We start from the raw sequence: 17,230 nt of genomic DNA, 5'->3' as shown, positions 1-17,230 counted from the left end.
GCAGCGGTCTAAGGCACTGCATCTGTGCTAGAGTCGTCACTACAGCCCCTGGTTTGATTCCAGGCTGTATCACAACTTGCCGCGATTGGGAGTCCCATAGGGCGTTGCACAATTGGCCCAGCGTCGTTAGGGTTTAGCCGGGGTAGGCCGTCCATTGGAAATAAAAAAAAATCTTAACTGACTTGCCTAGTTAAATAAAGGTTAAATAAAATGATTAAAAATAAATTATGTGAGTAGTTAACCACATTTTTACTTTAGGCTTTCCGTAGGGGTTGAATACTTATTGAATGAAGACATTTCAGCTTTTCATTTTTAATTCAAACTTTGACATTATGGGGTATTGTGTGTAGGCCAGTGACACAAAATCGTAATTTAATCAATTTTAAATTCAGGCTGTAACACAACAGAATGTGGAAAAAGTCCAGAGATGTGAATACTTTGTTTAATTCTATGAGAGTCTGTTTGTTGTTTTGTTTTTTAACTGCCCCAATTCTTGTGTGTCCACATTATAGACATAGGGGAGTGATTTGCCACTATGACTTCTCAGAGGACTCTACCTCCCAGGACCATGTTCTGCCCATCTGCAGGTCCAACTATGTGGAGTCATCTGGCTACAACTACAACATTGGCCTGGCCGTGCCCTATGACATCCTGTCTGGCTCTCACCCCTCTCACTGACCCCTACCACCAGCCCTTCAGACCCCTACTTTTAGTACCATCAGCCCTGCAGACCCCTTCCACCAGCCCTTCAGACTCCTTCCACCAGCCCTTCAGACTCCTTCCACCAGCCCTTCAGACTCCTTCCACCAGCCCTTCAGACTCCTTCCACCAGCCCTTCAGACTCCTTCCACCAGCCCTTCAGACTCCTTCCACCAGCCCTTCAGACTCCTTCCACCAGCCCTTCAGACTCCTTCCACCAGCCCTTCAGACTCCTTCCACCAGCCCTTCAGACTCCTTCCACCAGCCCTTCAGACTCCTTCCACCAGCCCTTCAGACCCCTACCACAAGCCCTTAAGACCCCTACCACCAGCCCTTCAGACCCTTACCATCGACCCTTCAGACCCTTACCATCAGCCCTGCATACCCCTACCACCACCAGCTCTGCAGACCCCTACCACCAGCCCTGTAGACAGTATGTACAAAGCAAATCAGCTTTTATATATCCTTTTGATTTTTCAAACTGAATCTGATTTTTAATTAGTAGCTGTCCTTATTTTTAAAAGAAGCTCGTGTTTCCTTGGACTGTTAAGGAGTTTGATTTCATCTGGCAATTTTTTCCTAGAGCAATGAATTCTGAATGGATTTCATCTTATGATGGGATCATGTTTTTGTTAAAAATCCAGTGCAGTCAAACATGTGATTTTTCTGTGTTTTATATATATTTCCACATTGAGGTTGTGAAATTTGAGCATGATGATATTGCTCTTTTAGTGTTTGGTTAGCCTGTTTTGGTGGCATAGATGTTTGGTGAAATCACCATGCTGTAAATTAGTTAATAGAGCAATAAGAAAGATGGTTTCAAAACCCTGCCAATACTAGCCCATTTTCAGTTTTCTCCTTACCACTCCGTTATTCCTAGCAAAATTCTTGCCTGAGAAATGTATCTTTGCTAAGAAGCTACTTCTGTTAATCTTTTACCATTTTACTGTGAAACAATCACAGTAAGGTACTTAATTTTTACCCAGAAATTATTTGATATTGAGATAGAAACTGCTGCATTGGACCTTTAACTAGACATTGAAGTTGGTACTGACATCCTCCATAAATTGATGGGCAACAACGGCCACATGGTCCTTTCACTTAATTTACTTCAGTGGAATTGCAGATGTCAGTCTTATCTATCTTCACACGAAGATGGAAGCAAAACACAAGTAACTCCAACAATTCTTCATCTCATAATTTCTTTATTTTTAATTAATGACTACAATATGTGTATACATTATTGCAAAGGCTATTACAGGTTCTTTGGATATAAAGAACAATATTCATCTAATGTGTTTAAACATTTATTTTAAGGATCAATGTTTTCAGCATGAGTAATACATAAACGTGGTTATTTGTAAGTGGTCTTTGATTTAGAGGGTAGAATGGTGAGACTTCACTGAAAGGACACAGGAATAATGAAGCTTGGTGAACTAAATAAATTGAGTCTTCCGTGTATTCTGAAGCCCTGTCGGAATGCACTGTGCCTCACAGAGCCAGAATAAAAGTGACCCTGGATGCCAACCCCGGTCCTCTCAGTGATCCACATGGCGGGTGAACCTCTAGGCATTCAAAATGTCTGTACTGTTATGTATACATAACGCTGACATGAGAGAGTGCGGAGGGTGGTAATGAAGGGATTCATCTGGGGCACTGGAGGTGTATGTGTTTACTTTTAGCTGAAAGCATGTTAGTATTCAGTCACAGGCAAGCACTAAATACTGCAAGGACACTGCACGGCACTGAAATGGATGCAAATGCAAATATAGTTCAGCATAGTTTGTCATTTTAAAATGTACAACATAGGGTATGTAGACAATATTGTACACTTACAGTGCCTTCAGAAAGTGTTTACACACCTTGACTTTTTCCACATTTTGTTATGTTACAGCCTGAATTTAAAACGTATTGTTGACATTTTTGTCACTGGCCAAAACACAATACCCCATTATGTCAAAAGTCCAAAGCTCGACGCCATTGGACTCTGGAGCAGTGGAAAAGTCAAGGGGTATGAATACTTTCTGAAGACACTGTATATCACAGTGGATTATGATCTCCCATCAATCATTCATAAGTTAAAAAAGGGTATTTGGCTTCATCTCAGAGGAAGACCGGAGAGATTCATTCTGTAAAAACATCAGTACCAGATGTATTTTAAAGGAGACCGGGACTCATTTCCCACATCGCATGGTTGCAGTGTCCATGTTTAAAAAGCGAACGTGCATCCTCGTCTCAATATCGAAGGTTTTAAGAATCTGTGGGGAGAACATGTAGGGGAATATAAGACTGATATAGCAGTATTCAATATATAAAGTATAGCAGTATATTAAGACACCATATGTCACTGTGTTGTAATAGCATTCTTTTGCATAACTCAAAAGTGAAATGGCATTTCCTTTTTTCAACTAATATATCAATAGCCAATTTGAATAGCTTGTGAAGTGGGGAAGAGGTTGTACACAGTGTACAAAACATTAGGAACACCTTCCTAATATTGAGTTGCACCTTTTCCCCCACCCAAACCCTCCCCTTTTCCCTCAGAACGGGCTCAATTCATCAGGTCATGAACCCTCCTTGGTGTCGAAAGCATTCCACAGGGATGCTGGCCTATGTTGACAATGCTTCCCACAGTGTCAAGCTGGATGGATGTTTTTTGGGTGGTGGGCCATTCTTGATACACACGGGAAACTGAGTGTGAAAAACCAAGCAGCGTTACAGTTCTGGCACCTACTACCATATACTTAAATATTTTGTCTCGCCCATTCACCCTCTGAATGGCACACATATACACTATATATACAAAAGTATGTGGACAACCCTTAAAATGAGTGGATTCCGATATTTCAACCACACCCGTTGCTGACAGGTGTATACAATCGAGCACACTCCATAGACAAACATTGACAGTACAATGGCCTTACTGAAGAGCTCAGTGACTTTCAACATCACACCGTCATAGGATGCCACCTGTCTAACAAGTCAGTTTGTCAAATTTCTGCCCTGCTTGAGCTGCCCCTGTCAACTGTAAATGCTGTTGTTGTGAAGTGGAAACATCTAGGAGCAACAATAGCTCAGCCGCGACGTGGTAGGCCACACAAGCTCACAGAACGGGACTGCCATGTGTGCCATTCAGAGTGCCGAAGCGCGCAGTGCGTAAAAATCGTCTGTCCTCTGTTGCAACACTCACTACCGAGTTCCAAACTGCCTCTCGAAGCAACGTCCGCACAAGAACTGTTTGTCGGGAGCTTCGTGAAATTGGTTTCTATGGCCGATCATCCGCACAAAAGTCTAAGATTACAATACGCAATGCCAAGCGTTAGCTGGAGAGGTGTAAAGCTCGCCTCCATTGGACTCTGGAGCAGTAGAAAAGCGTTCTCTGGAGTGATGAATCACACTTCACCATCTGTCAGTCTGACGGATTGGGTTTGGCGCTATCTGCCCCAATGCTTAGTGTCAACTGTAAAGTTTGTTGGAGGAAGAATAGTTAGTTCCAGCGAAGGGAAATCTTAACGCTTCAGCATTCTCGACGATTCTGTGCTTCCAACTTTGTTGCAACAGTTTGGGGAAGGCCCTTTTCAGCAGGACAATGCCCCTGTGCACAAAGCGAAGTCTATACAGACACGGTTTGTCGAGATCTGTGTGGAAGAACTTGACTGGCCTGTACAGAGCCCTGACCTCAACCCCATCAAACACCTTTGGGATGAATTAGAACGCCGACTGCGAGCCAGGCCTAATCGCCTAACATCAGTGCCCAACCTCATTAATGCTCTTGTGCCTAAATGGAAGCAAGTCTCTGCAGCAATGTTCCAACATCTAGTGGAAAGCCTTCCCAGAAGAGTAGAGGCTGTGTTATAGCAGCAAAGGGTGTACCAACTCCATATTAATGCCCATGATTTTTTTGAATGAGATGTTCGATGAGCAGGTGTCCACATACTTTTGGTCATGTTGTGTACACAATCCATGTCTCAAGGCTTAAAAATTATTATTTAACCTGTCTCCTCCCCTTCATCTACACTGTTTGAAGCGGATTTATCAAGTGACATCCAATAAGGGACCATATTTTTCACCTGGATTCACCTGGTTAGTCTGTCATGGTAAGAGCAGTTGTTTCTAAATGTTTTGTACACTCACTGTATACTGTACTATATATACAACCATACCTGAAGAAAATTTTCAAAAGTGATTCCTTCATAGAATTCATCAGGTTCCTGAAAAACAAATTAACCCAATTTCAAAGGGGAAATCTACAATTGCTACATAAATTTTTACATAGGGTTGCAAAGGGAGGGTATATTACTGGAACTTTTCAAATGTACGAGTAAACTACCAGAATTGAGTTAACTTTCAAGGTTTCTTTGGAATTGTATAAAATGACATTCAGGGCCTTTTGGGTACTTCAGATGATCACGGGTGGCTAATAATATGTCTCTCTGTGTGGCCTTATCACATGTACAATATATGAAATAATCAAATAAGATGATTTAAAAAATAAAAAATTATAGTGACAAAGCTGTACAAATGACCCGAAATATAAATCCTCAACTTAGTAAAAACCATTGGTGTTTAATATTAAGGTTTCAGCATGAAATGTCCTTTGTATTTTATTGTACACACGTTATTGTTTGAACTGCAGTTTGCCACTTTAAGCAATAAGGCATGAGGACCTGTGGACTATCATGAATAACAGACGGCCAAGGATTGTTCTTAGGCACAGCACAAAGCAGAGCAGTTCTTTGCACTTAAAAATAAGGTGTGGTTCACTGTAATCAATTGTGTTATCGTTGTATCTCACTCACGCACTTTATGAACTCTTTGGTCTTAAGGGTACGAACATTAGTGATTAAGTGATAACCCCCGTTACCATTTTGCCCCTTGTGGTGCTCGCAACTTCCAGCATGGCGGCGTCTGCAATGGCCTTTGCGGTCTCCTGCCCGATTGTGCCAGCCTTAGACAGGAGCTCTTCTACCGCCTAGAGGAAGAAAAGAGCACACCAGGTGTGCTGACATAGGATCAGTTTTGCCTTTCTTTTTTTTTATCATAATGAATCATATTACATGGACAAGGGAGAACCTGATTTTAGTACAGCACTCCTACTCTGAGATGCTTTGTGAATACACGCCCTGGGGCCCATGGAGGATTATGGTGAGGAGAGAGTAGAAAAGGGAGGCCTTACCCGTCTGTACTCCTCCAGAGTGATGGTGCCGTCACTGTCTGTGTCATGCATGTTGAACACAACTGAAGAGACACAATGAAGACGAACAAGCAAAATAAGACATTTTTACTAACTATTTTATCCCCAAAGAGAGTGTAACAGGTCTCTACTATGATTTCTATTCATCATCGACTGGGAAGGGTTCCAGGGGCAGGATAGGGGCCTAATGGCTCGTTTCACATCAGAGTGGATGAGGAAGTCATGATTATGAGAATGTTTGGCTTTCTGAGCTGCATCCATGATAAGTAGGAGCAAGACAGACTGGCTGGTCTACTCCAGAACCAATCTTGACTCTACACTAGAGTATGATTAGAGAACTGAATCAATGTTATAATTCTATCTAGAATAGCCCTTATATAAAACATGTTGCCTGCATGACTCAGTCAAGACCACATTAGCCCACTGAGCTAAAGCCTAGGCATTAGCTCTGGGCACAAACACAAGTCTCAGCAAAGTCACTCTACTCATCACCAAACCATACAGCGTAGTTTTTCCCGCCTCAGTTTCTTCCTCTCCTCCTCTGTGATGTGCATAGCTGCCGGACGAAAGTGAGACATGACCATAAGGAACTCCTCAAAGCCAATCACCTGGACCGTACCCGCCTCATTCTGACGGAGGTTTCTAAATCAAGTAAACACAGAGAGGCATTAGTCTGGTTAAACCAGACTAACCGGTGAGGTTACCAAGGCTACAGGTATAGAGTTACATGTATATGTGAATTCACTCAGACTGCCCTGTGTTGAACATGCCTCAAAACTAAGGCCTTTACAGCATCACTGATTACCTCATGAACAAAACTGTCCTCTGTGTAAAAACATTGTTTACGCAGTTAATGACAGTAAATACAGTATGTATTAAACGAGAGATTTCAATATTGTACTTCGGCTATATAATCACCTTTTGTCAAAGAAGGCATTAATAATTTGAGCCCGGAGTGGATTGTTATCTAGAGCAGAGATGCTCGCCAAATCCTGTCGACTGCAAAAGAAAACATAACATGAAAATATGTTAGTAACAACTATATTATCATGTGAGATGTTTACCGCCTTTTGCCAAAGGCCAAGGTTACTGTCAACAAGTATCAATTACATTGATACAGCCCTCTCACTAACAGGTAGGACAAATGTAGCCTCTTACAAGGCACGCCTCATATGTTTATGTACCTTGAAACAACAATACCATATTAGAAATACTTGTTTCATTTCAAATGTCTCCAGTATAGGCTTAATTGTAATGAACGGTATCAAGAAAATGTCCAGGATAAGTGGTCTTTGCAAGCAGGTTGGCTGCTAGGTAATGTGTTTACATATTACAGCATATCAATGACTGCCAACTTTGAAGCCTGTGTTAAGGCCTCCAGAAATGTAAGTGTTATAAAATACCAAATGTTGCACTTACACTTCTAGAGGCATTTAACAAAGGCTTCCATACAGTGACTACATAGCAAAGGCAAATACTCAACCATTAAGGCAAATACTCAACCATTAAAGGTTTAAGACTTGCTTCCATTCCAATCTGTCCCCTATAGACATTTAATTGATGGGGTACTACTACTACATATCAATTAAATTGGTACAACACAAATGTAGCCAGAAACAACAATACCATGCACCCACTAGTGGTCAAAAGGATTTTGTCACTCCAAAAATACAATATGGTAACGTATTCTTTGGGGTGGAATTACAAGCCATTTGAAATACAACAAAAACTTTTTCCCTCTTTAGAGGATGTGCTTTCATTTATTTGTTGACCTTGTACTCTTTGTGTGACATTCTATTTTGTACATTCACAAATACAGTAAGTGAACTGCTACTATATTTTACGTAACATATTTGAAGGTAAATTCCAAAATACATAAAATATTTCCAGAATGGTTTTACAGTATATGAATAGATGAGATGGGTAACAGCCGATGATGTACTGTAAATATATGGTGTTGGTGACACTACCTTAGTGTCTCCTCATTCTTGCTCAGCTGTCTGAATCTCTTGTTGAGGTTACCAATCTGCTCCAGGGAAACTGAATGGAAACAATCACAGTAGTTTGGAGGAGTAAATTAGCATAAGCAACTTAAGACTTATTAAAGACATAATAACTTGAGGGTATTCCATTTCTAGACACCCCACCCTTCAAGACTAGCTGGATATCTTTACCAAATATTTTCTGGTATGGTATGTATTGGTTTTGAAGTGTAAAACATGTAAATGACCTGTAGAAATTATGAACTTTGGATTCAGGTGCAAAAGGGTACAGAACAGATAAACCTCTTCAGAAATGGCCAGAATTGTGATAACAATAGGCCTACGACACAATCAGCATAATGATAAAAAAAGCATAATCGACCTAATAGAAAAACAAACATACTTGAGTGAGATTATATTTGCTTTCAAAGGGAACTTTGAATTATTGACTTCTTTGTGGGCTAATGTTCGAAATAAAGGATCACAGGGGGTTATATTTGCACAACATTTTAATGTTATGGTTACAAGATACAGTTAAAGAACCACAGATTGTGATATTTTACTTTGCGTGCAAACTTTGCATACAATGGTGCTTATTTTGACTTCTCCTCAAAGGTGGAACGTGCTTTGCCCTCACAGTGCTTGTTGAATGCACATAAGAATCATTTCATGGTAACAGAATGACGGTGAGACTCTATTTTTCACTTTAAAAGTATGCCAAACAAAAACCATTGATTGAAAAGTTAAACAAACCATATGCACGCATGCATGCAAGGACTACTTTTATCAATTTCTACTGACATTTTTACAAAAACACATTTACTCAAATGACAGTGCAGATTTGATAACATACTTAAGGTAAAATCTCCCTCAGTTTTTTTTGTCACCACATTTTCCAATAATTCTGTTAAATATCTACTCCGAATTAAGACTTTTTCTGTTTGCCAAGACTCCTTTTCCATCTGTTTGACCAGAAATGAGTGCCTTATTCTACATTTTTAGGATGGGAAATAGTTAAAGAATGTATATATGCCTTAATAAAAAACAATATATAGACTCTTAGCTTTAATTTCACACCAAATGTGATGTGCTCCTATGAACTTCACATGTTAGTGCTTATGGGACATGGAAATGCCCATAACAAGATAAATGTTTGCAGTAGCAACAACAACTGAAGGTGAATGCTTCAGCAACCACACAGAACAATGCCACACACTAAACTATTGCACAGGCAGGTTTATAGACTTACGTGGGTGGTGTGTATGCAGCAATACAGCAATATTGCGTATTGCATTTCAGACTCTTCTGTTTTCCCTCTCAACCCTTTGAGTTGCATCTGTATTCAGACAACCTTGACTTTGCACTGCAAGCTCATGGCTCAACTCTTAATCCATGTTTGTGAACAGAGGTATCAGTGCAATTATTGCAACAATGTAATCACAGGAAGGATAACAGATTTGTTAGTCATGTTTTCAAGCAGATAATAAAAATCCTTGAATAAGCAAATGACATGCTATAGTAGTATCAGTATTTATCATACATGTTAAATGTTCTATAGTAGTATCTAGTAGTATCAGTATTTATCAGACATGTTGCTATAGTAGTATCAGTATTTATCAGACATGTTGCTCTAGTAGTATCAGGCATGGGCAGTATTTATCAGACATGTTGTGTAGGAATGACACTTAAGTATCAAATGACATGTTGCTATAGTAGTATCAGTATTTATCAGACATGTTGCTATAGTAGTATCAGTATTTATCAGACATGTTGCTCTAGTAGTATCAGTATTTATCAGACATGTTGCTCTAGTAGTATCAGTATTTATCAGACATGTTGCTATAGTAGTATCAGTATTTATCAGACATGTTGCTCTAGTAGTATCAGTATTTATCAGACATGTTGCTATAGTAGTATCAGTATTTATCAGACAAGGACTAGGTATTTGTGAGACATTAAATGAGTGTGTCGCCCAGGTAGCACAGTGAAACGGGGTCAGTTTTTGCAGAAATCGACCCACTATGCTATTTACTTTCTGCATCTATGTCACACTGCTGAGTCTACCTTTTTAACGTATCGTCTCTACACTAACATCACAAAAAAGATAACTTTATTTTGATGGGTGTTTGTTTTGTTGAATTGAAAAAAGTAATAATTTAATAGAGTTGAAATGTTTACAAATTAGATGCTCTGAAATGAAAGCAACTTCCAAAAATGAACACTGATTATAGTGATATTATGTCTGATTTCACAAACAATGTAAAGAATGTGACAACAACAGTCATTAATGAGGCAGTCTAGACAGCGCAGGTTAGTGCAGATAGGCCTAGACAGAGCAAGTTTTTGGTGGTTTCAGCCCAGTTCCACCCATTTATGTTGATGTATGAATACATTGCATTCGGAAAGTATTCAGACCCCTTTAATTTTCCACATTTTGTTACGTTACAGCCTTATTCTAAAATGGATTAAATCATTTTTTCCCCTAATCATCTACACACAATACCCCATAATGACAAAGCAAAAAAAAGGGGTTTAGACATTTTTGCTAACTTATGTAAATGTCACATTTCAGTCTTTTATAAGTATTCAGACCCTTTACTCAATACTTTGTTGAAGAACGTTTGGCAGTGATTACAGCCTTGAGTCTTCTTGGGTATGACACTACAAGCTTGGCACACCTGTATTTGGGGAGTTTCTCCCATTCATCTTTTCAGATCCTCTCAAGCTCTGTCAGGTTGGATAGGGAGCGTCGCTGCACAGCTATTTTCAGGTCTCTCCAGAGATGTTAGATCGGGTTCAAGTCCGGGCTCTGGCTGGGCCACTCAAGGACATTCAGAGACTTGTCCCAAAGCTACTCCTGCATTGAATGGGCTGTGTGCCTAGGATCGTTGTCCTGTTGGAAGGTTAACCTTTGCCCCAGTCTGAGGTCCTGAGCGCTCTGGAGCAAGTTTTCATCAAGGATCTCTCTGTACTTTGCTTCATTCATCTTTACCTCGATCCTGACAAGTCTCCCAGTCCCTTCCGCTGAAATACATCCCCACAGCATGATGCTGCCACCACCATCCTTCACCGTAGGGATGGTGCCAGGTTTCCTCCAGGCGTGACGCTTGGCATTCAGGCCAAAGAGTTCAATCTTGTTTCATCAGACCAGAGAATCTTGTTTCTCATGGTCTGAGAGTCCTTTAGGTGCCTTTTGGCAAACTCTAAGAGGGCTGTCATTTGCCTTTTACTGAAGAGTGGCTTCCGTCTGTCCACTCTGCCATAAAGGCCTGATTGGTGGAGTGCTGCAGAGCTGGTTGTCCTTCAGGAAGGTTCTCCCATCTCCACAGAGGAACTCAGAGGGCCCTTCTCCCCCAATTGCTCAGTTTGGCCGAGCGGCCAGCTCTAGGAAGAGTCTTGGTGGTTCCAAAGTTCTTCCATTTAAGAATGATGGAAGCCACTATGTTCTTGGGGACCTTCAATACTGCAGACATATTTTGGTACCCTTCCTCATATCTGTGCCTCGACGCAATCATGCCTCAGAGATCTACGGACAATTCCTTCGACCTCATGGCTTGGTTTTTGCTCTTACATGCACTGTCAACTGTGGGACCTTATATAGACAGGTGTGTTGCTTTCCAAATCATGTCCAATCAATTTAATTTACCACAAATGGAAACAGGATGCACCCTGTTTCCCGACATTTCGATTCTCATAGCAAAGGGTCTGAATACTTATGTAAATAATAAATACATTTGCAAAAAAAATCTAAAATCCTAATTTTCATTTGTCATTATGAGGATTGCTGTAGATTATGTAGATTGCTGAGGAAAATGTTTTATTTAATCCATTTTTAGAATAAGACTGTAACGTAACAAAATGTGGAAAAAGGGAAGGGGTCTGACTACTTTCTAAATGCACTGTATATGCAAATACTGTACACCCAGTGTATTTATGCAAATTATGCACGTATAATTGTATTTATTTTAACACACAATATTTACAAAATACCTGATTACCATTTGAAAATGTTTATATTAGTTTATTCTAAGAAAGAAAAGGTGACATTTGACAATAAATTGAATACCTGAATTCCCACCAAAATCCTCCAACCCTGATTCATTATTTGTCCGTGCCAGTAAAATGTTTTATGTGCTATAATACAGTCAATATCTGATGGATTAAAAACATTGCAGTTTGGAGTATCTTCATCCATTGTTCGATTGGTCAACTGTTGCATTTATTAAAATTGTTTGTAAAACATTTTAACAATTTTGATGACCGTTGCTACTGTGCTCGCTCAATCAGCCTAGGTGATTTTGCATTCAACAATTTTACTTTGGCCAACTGTAGAAAGCTAAACATAGGTATGAGTTTTTGGTTGTTTAGTCAAATAAACAATACCCATTTCTAGCTTATCTTTCAAAAAATTTAAAAAGTTATTTCAGAATATATACCTGGCTAACTTATTGATCCTGCTTTGTAATATACCCCTCAGAAATGCAATAGTTATTTCTGGTTGTTTATCAAGTGAGCAGGCTAACTAGGTGATCCTGCTTTGTACAGATGTAGGATCTTAATTTGATCACCCTATTGCAGGATGACTTTCCAGCAATGCAGGACATTTTTAAATGGTTATTGTATTTGAGGTTTAAAAAGGCTTCTGAAGTTAGAAATGTCTAATTGTAAATTACAAACTTGATTTTCCCTTACGAATGTATAAAAGAAAACATATCACCCCTACAAAAACGTCCATTAATTATAATAATCCACATAATAATTCACATTTCCTTTTGGTGCAGGATTACTTTCATGCTGTAGCAAACTGGATCAAATTTAAGATCCTACATCTGTAGTATTACCCCTCTGGTCTTCATATTCTGCTTTGGCTAATGAACTGAAGCAATGTCTTAGCTCGATGGTAAAAGCTTTCTTTATCTCAGGCAAGGTGTTGATGTTGAATATTTTCCACCCTTGTTTTACAGCATTTGTGGCTCACAGCTTCCACCAGGTAGTGGTTGCTGTTGACATCTGGTGGTGGACCTTGACATCCTATAGAGACCTTTGGCAAGTCTCGTTGATATTGATGTGGTCGATTTGGTTGACAGTGTGAACATCTGGAGATCTTCTTGTTAATTTATGGATGTCTTTGTGAGGGAAGAGTGTGCCACCAATCACACAGCTGTTATTGAGGAAGAACTCGGCAAGCCTTTCACCGTTGTTATTGACGGTCCCACAGCCGTGTTGCCTCATGGCCTGCTCATAGTCGGTGTTATCGGCTCCAACCTTCGCATTCATATCTCCAGTTATCAGGAACACATTGTATTGCGGGACATTGGATACTGCTTGCAGTAGCTTCTCATACCAGTCATCCTTGTCCTCTTCCTCTGTCTCGTTGGTGGGGGCATAGCACTGCAGGATGGTGACCTTGCAGTTGAATATTGCTCTGATAAGCTGGTCACTGATGGGTTCCCATTCCAAGAGAGATTTGGCAGTTGTTTCGCTAACAATGAGAGCTAAACCACTGGGGTGGGCATCGTCCTTTCCCGAGAAGAAAATTGTTGAGCCATCACTTGTCACCTTGCGCCCTTAACCAGTCCATCTGCTTTCCCTTACACACGGGATGTCCACATTGTACTTGTCTATCTCTCTGATAACTTGAGCTGTTTTTGAAGTTTCAAACATGGTGCAGACGTTCCATACTCCAAGACGGACTGTAGTTATGGGCCCTAGAAAACTCCTCAACGAGCTCCCGATTTCCAGGGTATGGCTTTCATCTAAAGCTGTCAAAGTGCCTACAGATTGGCAAGAGTTTCCTGAATTTTGGAAGTTGTTGCAGTTCCTGTAACATGGTGGTTTTTCCTGGGTGGGGTTGTTAGCCCCACGCCCAACCCCCAACCTGGAGGGCCAGGTGTTTTGTCTGGCCTCTCACCTGGAACCTGCCCAGCATGGTTGAACCTTCATGGTTCCGAAACCACACCTGTATAGCTTTCTTCACCATTATCTTACTTTAGGAGTTATCACACAGTGGATAACCAACATGCTGTATTAAGTTATTACACTTATTACAATCTAAACATTTTATGTTGAACATTGGAAATCAGAGTATTGCTTTATGTCTTGATTGACCTCTCTCATCCTTCTACACTGAGGGAGGAGGAAGCACAGTTCTCCCATTTATAACAGAAGCCAGCTGATGAGAATGAACAGATCAATGTTCCAAGCACAACAAATGTTGTTGCAACAGACCAAATTTGCAGAACATCATCCTATCACAAATGAGTAATTAACCCACTTTTAAAAAACATATATTTTTTTACCCTTGTCACTTCCAAAAATAGTGTGATATTTGACTGTCAATGGATTTGAGTTACATAATTTACAGTAATACTGCACTCTTAATCATCACAAATTCTACTCCAATAGGAAATTCACCATACATGGCACCATATTGGCAAGTAGCATGACATTCAATTCAACTTGTTAAATAAACAGTTGTCCATCTGTCCTTTAAACTTTTTGGAAGGAGTAGCCTACCACTCTTAGATTTTTAATGGAATGACAGAAGGACAATCCAACTATTGTCTATTCATGTGAAAACAGCTACAATACAGTGTCTTATTGTATGCTCTTCGGAAGACTCACTACAAAGCAATTCATAATTCCAGTTTGAACTATGAAATTGAGGCATTTATGCTATTTGTCCCTTCATCTAAGGATAAGCTATTTATTTTCGCGACAAGATCAAATTTGTTTTTTTGTGTGCATTTGATAATAATCCAATAGAAACAGTGTAATCAATAAGTGCATCGAGGACGTCGTCCCCAACCTGACTATACAAACACACCCCAACCAGAGGCCATGGATTACAGGCAACATTTGCACTGAGCTAAAAGGTAGAGCTGCCACTTTCAAGGTGCCGGACTATAACCCGGAAGCTTATAAGAAATCCTGCTATGCCCCCGACGAACCATCAAACAGGCAAAGAGCCAATACAGGGCTAAGACTGAATCATACTACACCGGCTCCAACGCTTGTCGGATGTGGCAGGGCTGGCAAACTATTACAGGCTACAAAGGGAAGCCCAGCCGGTGACACGAGCCTACCAGACGAGCTAAATCACTTCTATGCTCGCTTCGAGGCAAGCAACACTGAGGCATGCATGAGAGCATCAGCTGTTCCGGACAACTGTGTGATCACGCTCTACGTAGCCAATGTGAGTAACAGCTCAACATTCACAAGGCCGCAGGGCCAGACGAAATACCAGGACGTGTGCTCCGGGCATGTGCTGACCAACTGGCAGTTGTCTTCAATGACATTTTCAACATGTCCCTCATTGAGTCTGTAATACCAACATGTTTTAAGCAGTCCACCATAGTCCCTGTTCCCAAGAACACTAAGGTAACCTGCCTAAATGACTACAGACCCGTAGCACTCACATCCGTAGCCATGAAGTGCTTTGAAAGGCTGGTAATGGCTCACATCAACACCATTATCCCAGAAACCCTAGACTCACTCCAATTTGTATACTGCCCAAACAGATCCACAGATGATGCAATCTCTATTGCACTCCACACTGCCCTTTCACCCCTGGACAAAAGGAACACCTATGTGAGAATGTTATTCATTGACCACAGCTCAGCGTTCAACACCATAGTACCTGCAAAGCTCATCACTAAGCTTAGGACCCTGGGACAAAACACCTCCCTCTGCAACTGGATCCTGGACTTCCTGATTGGCCGCCCCCAGGTGGTGAGGGTAGGTAACAACACATCTGCCACGCTGATCCTCAACACTGGAACCCCTAAGGGGTGCGTGCTCAGTACGGGAAAAGGAGGACCGAGCATGCCCCCATTCTCATCGAAAGGGCTGTAGTGGACCAGGGTGAGAGTTCAAGTTCCTTAGTGTCCACATCACCAACAAACTCGAATGGTCCAAACACCAATACAGTCATAAAGAGGGCATGACTTAGCCTATTCCCCCTCAGGAAACTAAAAAGATTTGGCATCAGTCCTGAGATCCTCAAAAGGTTCTACAGTTGCAACATCGAGAGCATTTTGCATCACTGCCTGGTATGGCAACTGCTCGGCCTCTGACCGCAAGGCACTACAAAGGGTCGCATGTACAGCCCAGTACATCACTGGGGCTAAATTGCCTGCCATCCAGGACCTCTACACCAGGCGGTGTCAGAGGACCCCACCCACCCCAGAGGACCCCTACTACTGCATGGCAAGTGGTACAGGAGTGTGAAGTCTAGGACCAAAAGGCTTCTCAAAAGCTTTTCCCACCAAGCCATAAGACTCCTGAACAGGAAATCAAACTGCTACCTGAACTACTTGCATTGCCCCCCCCCCCCACCTACCCCTCTTTTACGCTGCTGTTATTCTGTTTATCATGTATGTATAGCCACTTTAACCATACCTACATGTATATACTATCTCAATTAGCCTGACTAGCCGGTGCCCCCGCACATTGGCTACCCGGACTATCTGCATTGTGTCCCACCACCCCCTTTTTTACGATACTGCTACTCTGTTTATCATATGTGCATAGTCACTTTAACCATACATGTACATACTAACCTCAATTAGCCCGACTAACCAGTGCCTTTATATAGCCTCGCTATTAATATTCACTGTCTTTTTTATTATTCAGTCTTTTTACTGTTTTTTATTTCCTAACTTCTCCATTGTTCAACAATACCAATGTTTTACTTTAAAACATTGCACTGTTGGTTAGGGCCTGTAAGTAAGCGTTTCACTCTAAAGTACCTGTTGTATTCGGCGCACGTGACAAATACATTTTGATTTGAATAACACTTATAATTTGAGCATAATATAGCCCAGGCTACTTACATCCAGTTCGATCAGCCAGATCTTGGAACTCATGTTCAGTGCGCGCAGACTGCGAGGCTCCCATTGCGGTTTTTCCCCAAAAGAGCGACACTTGCGCATTGAAATTATTACAAGAGTGTACTACGATCTTTGCCGCAGGTGAATCTACGAGTTATGTGGACTTTTCGCGCTCCTACTGTACTGTGCTCCCTACCAACTAGCGATTCCCTCTGCTGTCATAAAGAAGTTAGTAACACATGCACTCTTTATTATGGTCTGTCGGGAGGGATGCTTTGCTGTTATCCCCAAGGTCCTAATCTCCCGTGGGCAGATTCTGCGTGTAGTTAGTTGACCAATAAATGTCACTTCTGGGATTACCAAGGTCCTGAACACATTTGTCCAGAAGTGAATGCAGAATGAATTCAATTAATTGTCCTTAAAGACATTTGGAACATACATACATTTAGAACATGAACCACTAGTCATTAATAGCAACTGCAGCACAATTTGCATTTCATCAGAACGTTACTTCGTCAAAAAAT

General features: G+C 41.0%; 2 protein-coding genes across 2 annotated transcripts in view; one reads left to right on the top strand and one right to left on the bottom strand.

Moving 5' to 3' along the window:
- Positions 1 to 2,960, top strand: part of fbxw8 (F-box and WD repeat domain containing 8) — a 31,887-nt gene extending 28,927 nt beyond the window's left edge. Inside the window, exon 11 of the mRNA XM_064972888.1 lies at positions 513 to 2,960. Within this exon, the coding sequence (XP_064828960.1) occupies positions 513 to 678 (166 nt within the window). The 3' untranslated portion in view covers positions 679 to 2,960. The remainder of the gene's footprint in view (positions 1 to 512) is intronic.
- LOC135545265 (calcineurin B homologous protein 3-like) lies at positions 2,874 to 16,937 on the bottom strand. The gene is made up of 8 exons (XM_064972896.1): positions 16,710 to 16,937; positions 7,864 to 7,933; positions 6,812 to 6,892; positions 6,396 to 6,535; positions 5,876 to 5,937; positions 5,564 to 5,671; positions 4,863 to 4,910; positions 2,874 to 2,957 (listed from the first exon to the last, which is right to left on the bottom strand). Exons 1-8 carry the CDS (start codon positions 16,771 to 16,773, stop codon positions 2,874 to 2,876), a joined length of 657 nt encoding a protein of 218 aa, XP_064828968.1. The 5' UTR covers positions 16,774 to 16,937.
- Positions 16,938 to 17,230: the final 293 nt, after the last annotated feature.

The sequence above is a fragment of the Oncorhynchus masou genome, chromosome 1 (assembly GCF_036934945.1).
Source record: "Oncorhynchus masou masou isolate Uvic2021 chromosome 1, UVic_Omas_1.1, whole genome shotgun sequence".
NCBI lineage: Eukaryota > Metazoa > Chordata > Actinopteri > Salmoniformes > Salmonidae > Oncorhynchus > Oncorhynchus masou.
Note: the sequence above shows the minus strand (reverse complement) of the source record. Positions and strands in the feature narration are given on the sequence as shown.